Below are 7,520 nucleotides of genomic sequence, written 5' to 3'. Positions count from 1 at the left end.
ACATTGTTACACAGCCCATATGAGGCTTTTCTTAAGAGACCAGGCTTCATACAAATAAGACTGTTATTGTACAGCACTCCTCTAGATGTTTTCAAAACTTTGGCACATTCAAAAAATGGAGAGAGAGAGAGAGAGAGATGGACTCCAAAAAATGTAAGTAAAGGGTGTTAGAGAACAATGAGAAACCATAATAAAACCCTTTCCTGAACTGTAAATTAATAGCAGTAACAAGGGAGAAAGAGAAAGGATGCTGGTTGATTTTCCTTGAATGTTGACACTTGCAACAGAAGTGGCCTGGATCACAGGGCAGTTTTCTTTCTAAGGGCAAGGCTTCTCTACCTTGCTGTTGCTGGCTGGACATGACCAGGGTAAGATCTCCTTGTGCTCGTGGCTTGCCTTTGTCTAGCCAGGAAGGATTGTCCTGAGCCTGTACTAGCCAGTCTATCTTCTGCTGCTTTTTTATGCAGAGTCATTCCCTATGGACAAAGAGAAACTTCTCAGTGAGTATCAACACATAACACTGAACAACTTTACTCATTTACATTTTATTTATTATCTCTTTCTTCACCAACACTGACAAAGCTATTTTGAATTTCAAACACAAAGCATCACATTTTCAACGATAAAGCTAAGATATTCTTCCTAATTCTTTGTGCGTTCTTGGCCCCACAATCATTGTCTGGGTTTGGAGTAGCTGTTGGGAAGCAGGTCCCTCAGTGTCCCAGATCTGAACATAATGCTTCTCCACATAAACACACGGTAACTGGATGAGTCTTTTCAAAAGTACTTGCCCTCCCCACCCTGGCCCCTTCAGCATGTTGAGCTAGAAGAGTACTTTTCTTCTGAAAATAATTACGGCATTGTCATCCTCTGTGAAAATACCAGATCATATGGCAGGAGGACGTCTTCAGCAGGAGTAAATGCGAGGAGGTAATGAAGGAAGCTGTGATGGGATGCGTAGTTGTGTATAAAAGCAGAAGCTAATTAGAGAAAGACACAGACAAAACTATCAGTGCTCATCTCAGTGTTCTTGACAGGCTACTAAACCACAGCTCTTAACTCAGGCTTATCTTCTGCTTGTCAGTGGGACTAACGTTACAAAATTAGTCAAGGACACTAGTCACTTCAGAATGCCTTCAATATTTAAAGGATTGAAACACTCTGCTTAAGTATCATTTTTGGCTCACTATTCATGGACATAAGAACCTAGAACAGCAAGAAGGAAACTCTTCCAAGGGAAGACAGAGAGAAGGAATTTGAACTCTATGATGAAGCAGAATGAAACGTGAATGTTACACAGGTCACGGATTCTTTCTATCTGAAAAGCAGTTTCAATGCAGCCACACTGTGCCAAAGAGAAATCTTGAACACAGTTGATGAAGATGAAAAATCTCCTGGCATACAGGCCCAGCAAAAGCTGTATGGCTGCACAGATCACTTCCTTATGGTTTGAATAATTTAAGTGAGGGTCTTGCCCCTGTACTGACCCTTTGCATGGGGCTAAACTTGCACCCAAGTTAAAGGGGTCATTTGTCAGAGCACTAACTGCAGCAAGTAAGCTGTATTGCTTTTCTTGTGCCCTTTCATTAGAAATAACTGGAAGACCTGAGCAAAGAATCGAGTAAGAAACGAAATTTGAGCACTCTAAGTCACCTTAGTGTAACTGAAGGGCTGGAATTCCGCAATAGTATCTGAGGTATTCTTCCCTCTAGAAAGTACCATTTCTGGTTTTAAAACTTGAAAATAGCAAACGTTCTTTTTCCTTTACCCCAAGGTTATCACAGGAACATACTCTTACATAGTGCCAACTTAAAATTATTGAAAAGCATTTGTTTTTGTGTTTGTGTGTTGGAAAATGCTTTTTGAACAAAAAACTGTAAATGAATGAATACTGTCATAAACAACCCACAAACAACTAGCATTAATAGTTTCTTTCCTTTTTTTTTTTTTTTAATAAAAAGTTTGGGAGGTTCTTACCATATTGTACCAGGCACTAACAATAAATTTCTCTTCCATTTCTCGTTGACTTTTTGTTTTTTCATATTCTTTCTATAAAACAAACATCAAAAAAGCATAATTTAAAACCAAAGTATAATAAAAGTGTTAGTCTATACTTAAAAAACAATGAGGAATTATGCAGCTGCCAGGAAACACGAGGATTACTACCTCCAGTGAATGAAACATTCTGTCCCGCTCCTGCAACTGATTTTTCAGAGCCTGAATCTCAGGAGCTGCACCCTGGTTCTGCTTAGGATCTAAGGTACGGATGACCTGTAAGAGAAAACCAGTTTACTTTTAATTAAATCCTGCAAAAGCAATTTAATTGAAGGGAAAAACGTCAAAGAATTACAACCTTTTATGTCAGGTTAAGAAATTAAAAAGTGACTTGAAACATGTCAGTGGTGAGAAATGACACCCCAAAATGTGAAACTGAGGGATGTGCAGTTTTAAGAGGTTGACTCCTGTAAAACAGTCTTGACAGCCAGCATGGCAAAGGCTCCGCCTCTGAACATCAGCCATAATACATTACAGCATCTGAACTGGGCTCTCTTTTACAGGGCTGTGAAACAAAACTACCAATAGGAACAAGTGACACCCAAGAGGTTCAGTATCCCAGGCTCACATATGCAGTTCCTATCCCTAACTGCACTACCTTGGGGCCACAGTGGTAGAAACATTCTCTCACAGGTTTCTCTCTTTATAGCTGAGGTTCACCTATCTGTCAATTCCTCCCACCTGAGGAAGGACCACTTTGGTCCTTATGGAAAGATGCCAAGATTCATGTACCTGGAGTACCAGATGCTGTGACCTCTAGATAGCTCTGTTAAGCCAAGAAGCATTCTGTGGCACATGCATGATCATTATGTCACTAATAAGATGAAGGGACACCTGGTTACGTTCATATGTAGCATGCATCACAGGTAGCATGAATGCTAGAAAACACAGCTAAACCAAGAACAAATCCAGCAAAATGCCTAGATTCCTAAAACTTTGATACAAAATAGCTTAAAACATTTTAACAACCTCTGGATATACAGAAAGAGACTTCACATCTTTTGGTTCTACCCATTTCAGAATCGTCTCCAGATGCAGCCATAAAGCAGTGCTTCAAATTTTAGTACGTAATTTTTCCTGAACAGTACTCATGAAGGAAGATTCATAGAAGTGTACTATGTTTCTAAGAAAATACACATTAGATCTGGATACAGGTTCTATACTGGAAGGCTATAATGATTGTAGTTGTCTTCACAATAAAAAGAAAGAAAAAACAAAACTGAAAGTTGGTAAGAAGATCACAAAAAGCTAACCTAACTAAAATAATGAATGTTATCATTGTATAAAACACCCCATACTAACACAGTACAAATAAACAAATTTTATTGAAAAGGGAAATAGTGACTCTGTCTTTTGCTGGAATACTCTGAGACACAGTCAGCAACATAAGATGTAAAAAAAAGGTAACAAAAATTACTTAGACTTCCTGAAGACTTTTGAAATGTCTAACAAGTAGAAGTAAAGGAAAGAAGCATAAAGTTTAGCCAAATTAGGAACCTACTTACAGATTCCAATGTAATGATATGCATCCACAGCAAAGATACTACCATTGATACTACCATTATCAGACAAAGCACTGGTATGCTTTTAAGAAACTCAAATAAAATATCAAGGTATGGTAAAAGAAGAACTGGGACTATGATTGAGATCACAATATTGCCACTTCAAAGCTGGTAGTACACCCAGATTCTCAACACCATACTTAAATATTAGCAAGATTCTCAACAGAAGTGTATATTAAACAGTAAAGGCAAAGACAATGCTGAACGTCATCAGAGAAATGTAACAACTCTCAAAGGTGGTTCAGTTAAAAAGATCACTGTACTTGGAAAAAGCATCAGTAAGAGTCCATATTAAAACAGTTTCTAAACCAGTTAGCTAAACCAGAACATGAACAGAAATCAGGGGCAAAGGATGAACAAAGGAAAAAAAAAAATCAAATTTAAATTGGTAAAGATGGTTCTGGCACATGTGAAATTGCCTCTGCCTGTAAATTCTGAGCCCCTCAAAAAGAGTAAGCAATTTATGTGAGCAATTAGGGCCTGATGAAATTCCATGTAGCTAAAAGCTATATTGATAGAAAAGTGTATCAAATTATCTGCTCCAGGTAAGACAGACATTACTGATTGAGCACCGAAGAAGCTTACACCATCCAGAAACACACATAAACAGATCCAGCCACCTGTAAAGGAAAGAATCCCAAACTTCCTTTTTCCCTCCCTGCCAAACTGATAAAATCAGAGTTTGTTGGTCCAGCTGTGCCTGTACTTGGTGCTACTAAGCTGTACTTGTGTGTACAAAGAGGTAGAACACCTCATGACAACTGTGCCAGAAGTCCCAGCACAAATGCCAATTAAAGACTACTTTTGCTCATAGAGCTTTCTTCCCTTGAGTTGGTTTAGATGGGTGGTTCTCCAATTCTAAAATACAACACAGCTATTTTGGTTATTTCTATACTGCCAGTCTAGCATAGACACCACTTTAGCTTATCTCTACATTTGTCACTCAGAGACAGAAGTCCGGAAGAATTTCCACCAAGAAATAGGTTATCATAGCATCAGAAACAGTTTAACACCCTCTCTTTGTCATCAGCCAACATGAAAGTTCTTAAAAAGGTTTGTCTGGGCGACTCAAAAATCTATAGCAGTGGGTATACATTCATACAGAGGCATCAGAAGGGCTTGAGGATAGGTAGCAAAAGGTGACAGTCATGAACACAAAAACAGGGTAAAATCTTCTGCAGAACTAATCAGTATTAGGTACAGTAACAGTAAGAAGATACAAAGAACTCACTGGGCCTTCCTTCTCTTTTACTTGCTAGTCTGTGTTACAGATAGCTCTTTCATTTTTATTCCTGCAGAGTGGACACATGGTGCACTCTGTCAGAGAGGGATCGTTAACATGAAACACATACTTACACTTTTGGCCTTTTCCAAATACTTTTTGTATCGCTCTTCCATTTGCTTCATTTCCTCCTCCTTTTTCCGTAAAGCTTCTTGTAATTCTTCAATTTTGAGTGCTTTATGTCAGAAGATGCACACATTGGAGAATAACATAATTATATTATGTTTATTTTCATGTTTTTTCAACAGACATTGGAGGCATAGCTAAAATTTGTTTCACTTAAGAAAAGCTAACATAAGGAACCCGATGTAGTATACACCATAGTTTTAATTACTGAACAGCTCAGAAATATGTTAAAAATGTGTACTCCTACATAATCTCATGAGGTGGCTGTTTTGTACACAAATTTTGAGTTTTTTAAAGTTATGAAAAAATAGAGAGAAATGAAATCATAAATCAATCCTATTACTGAACACACTTAGAAAATGAATTTACTAATGAATTACAGATTCCATAACATCTTGGTATTGTAACTGAGATAAATATTAGTTTTCCTATTTTGTGTAAGAGGAATAATTCTTAACAGGCACAACTCCTGCTTAAATCTGCTGAACTGTAACACTGGACACAATTTATCAGACTTGTGATACGAATATACTCCATTTAATTTTTACCCCACATTTTCTTAAGCAGCAATGCAGACCAGTGGGTCAATTTCATTGCAGAGCTTTTTCCTGTGTTGATATAAGAATATGTCAAGCCAGTATTGCTTATATGTCTTCTCTACATCTTCTCACATCTTGGGGGTGGGGGGTGGGTGGGGGGGGGATCAATTGCACCGTCCTGGATCAAATAACATATAACACTGACATCTGGTTCTCAGACAATGTTAGATAATAGGCAACCTGCAGTCCATCTGTTTTGCAGCCTCATTTTCAAATGTTCTTTCATGTTTTTCCTAAAGTTTTCTCTCCAAGTACTCTGAAAACACTAAGCTGGTAACCAGACCAGGTAAGAATTGATCAGTAAGAGGACCAACAGCAGATGGTCTCCAAGATTGCAAGAATCTATTTTTCAAAATGTGCCGTGATTCTTGCGCAATGCTGGAGCATTTTGGCCATACCCAGGATAGTTAAAATAATCTGAAAAAATAATTCACACACATTTCTTGAGCGTGGAAAGAAAGGAATAAAAGTAGAACTATTTTTATTTTACCAAGAAAAAAGTTCAGACCTAGATTTTTAAAAAGCAACTTATAATTTCAGTAAACTAACTACAGCAGCCTCAATATGTCCTAACGTTTAGAACCTAGTGAGCCAGAAGACTATTACACTCGCACTGAAGCTTACCAAGTACAAAAGAATTATGTGTTTATCAGCTACACATGTCCCTGAACCTCATTTCCAAGTGTTTTAACATTTCCTAAGATGTGGAATTTATAACATATTTGGCAGTTTTAGCTCAACACAAATGAAAATTCTTTTTGGATACAGAATGTATGTAATGAATACTGAACTGATATTTCTATCTTCCTCGATCTCTTTATGAATAAAATCACTTTGGCACAAATCAGGAAAGCTGTCATTGGTTCCAATCTTTTGCCTTGTTTTATAATAAGTAGGCTTGGAAAAAACCAATCTACCTCCTTCAGTACTTCTCAGGAAAAAAGTAGCATTAATGTGCTAAAAAACAACTGGATGCTGCGTTCTGGATATCATCTGAGCAATATGACATATATCCTACATTCTCTTTGACCAGTATCCAAAAATTTTCTCAAATTACAACATTATTCTGAAAAAACACTGAAGGAATATATATTGGGAGTAAAAATAACCTGATGATGGCAGCAAGGGCCATCATCAATTAGGGTCTTGGGAGACATGACAGTTCTGAACAGCTAAGGTTCAATGACAGGTATGACAGTGACTCAGTACTGCTACGACCATTGTCATTTCCTGCTATGGTGGTCTCTCAAATGTGATCCCCTGCATTTCAAGGGTTAGAAGCATCTTTTTGGTCACAGTAGCTTCCAGAGAAATTAACAACATACATATCAGTGCCATTTAAAACGTACATTTTGTTTATCTTGCACCTCCATAATTAAAGACCTGCACATGAAATACTTTATGAAGAAAACAAATGGACTGCACAGGTAACTCACAACTGTTATTGCATCTTGGTTCCAAATCCTCAATAATAGCTCGTTTCTTTTGTAGCTCATTGTTAGCTTCATGGAGCTTCTCACTGTTACAAACCATAAAAGCACATATTGTTTTTCCAATATTATTACTGTGCTTGAATGAACACAAAAGCAAACTGAATAAACAATACAAAAACTCCTCAGATAGTGATATATTTCTGACAGCACGACTGATTTTTGCTGTAGGGCATGAGGACAAATGACAATGTCACTGTAGAAATACTTGTTAAATAAACTGAAAAGCATTACAGTGCATGGAGAACTGTAACAACAACCAGCTTCATTCTCAGTAATTATAAACTTAATTTAGAACTCACAGTTAATTGTATAATGCATGCCTAAAATGAATACTTGTAACTGAGATTACATTGAGAAAGAACGGTTAAGCCCAAAGGCAACAGAAACTACATTTTTTTTGCAA

The 7,520-nt window shown here is 37.3% G+C and overlaps 1 protein-coding gene across 1 annotated transcript in view; it reads right to left on the bottom strand.

Moving 5' to 3' along the window:
- Positions 1 to 249: 249 nt before the first annotated feature.
- The window catches only part of HOOK3 (hook microtubule-tethering protein 3), a gene marked incomplete at its 5' end in the record, with an annotated part of 46,383 nt that continues 39,112 nt past the window's right edge, over positions 250 to 7,520 (bottom strand). Inside the window, 5 exons of the mRNA XM_010294290.1 lie at positions 250 to 476; positions 1,978 to 2,049; positions 2,167 to 2,271; positions 4,974 to 5,074; positions 7,061 to 7,143. Of these exons, the coding sequence (XP_010292592.1) occupies positions 336 to 476; positions 1,978 to 2,049; positions 2,167 to 2,271; positions 4,974 to 5,074; positions 7,061 to 7,143 (502 nt within the window). The remainder of the gene's footprint in view (positions 477 to 1,977; positions 2,050 to 2,166; positions 2,272 to 4,973; positions 5,075 to 7,060; positions 7,144 to 7,520) is intronic.

The sequence above is a fragment of the Phaethon lepturus genome, unplaced genomic scaffold (genome assembly GCF_000687285.1).
Source record: "Phaethon lepturus isolate BGI_N335 unplaced genomic scaffold, ASM68728v1 scaffold2169, whole genome shotgun sequence".
Classification (NCBI taxonomy): Eukaryota; Metazoa; Chordata; class Aves; order Phaethontiformes; family Phaethontidae; genus Phaethon; species Phaethon lepturus.
Note: the sequence above shows the minus strand (reverse complement) of the source record. Positions and strands in the feature narration are given on the sequence as shown.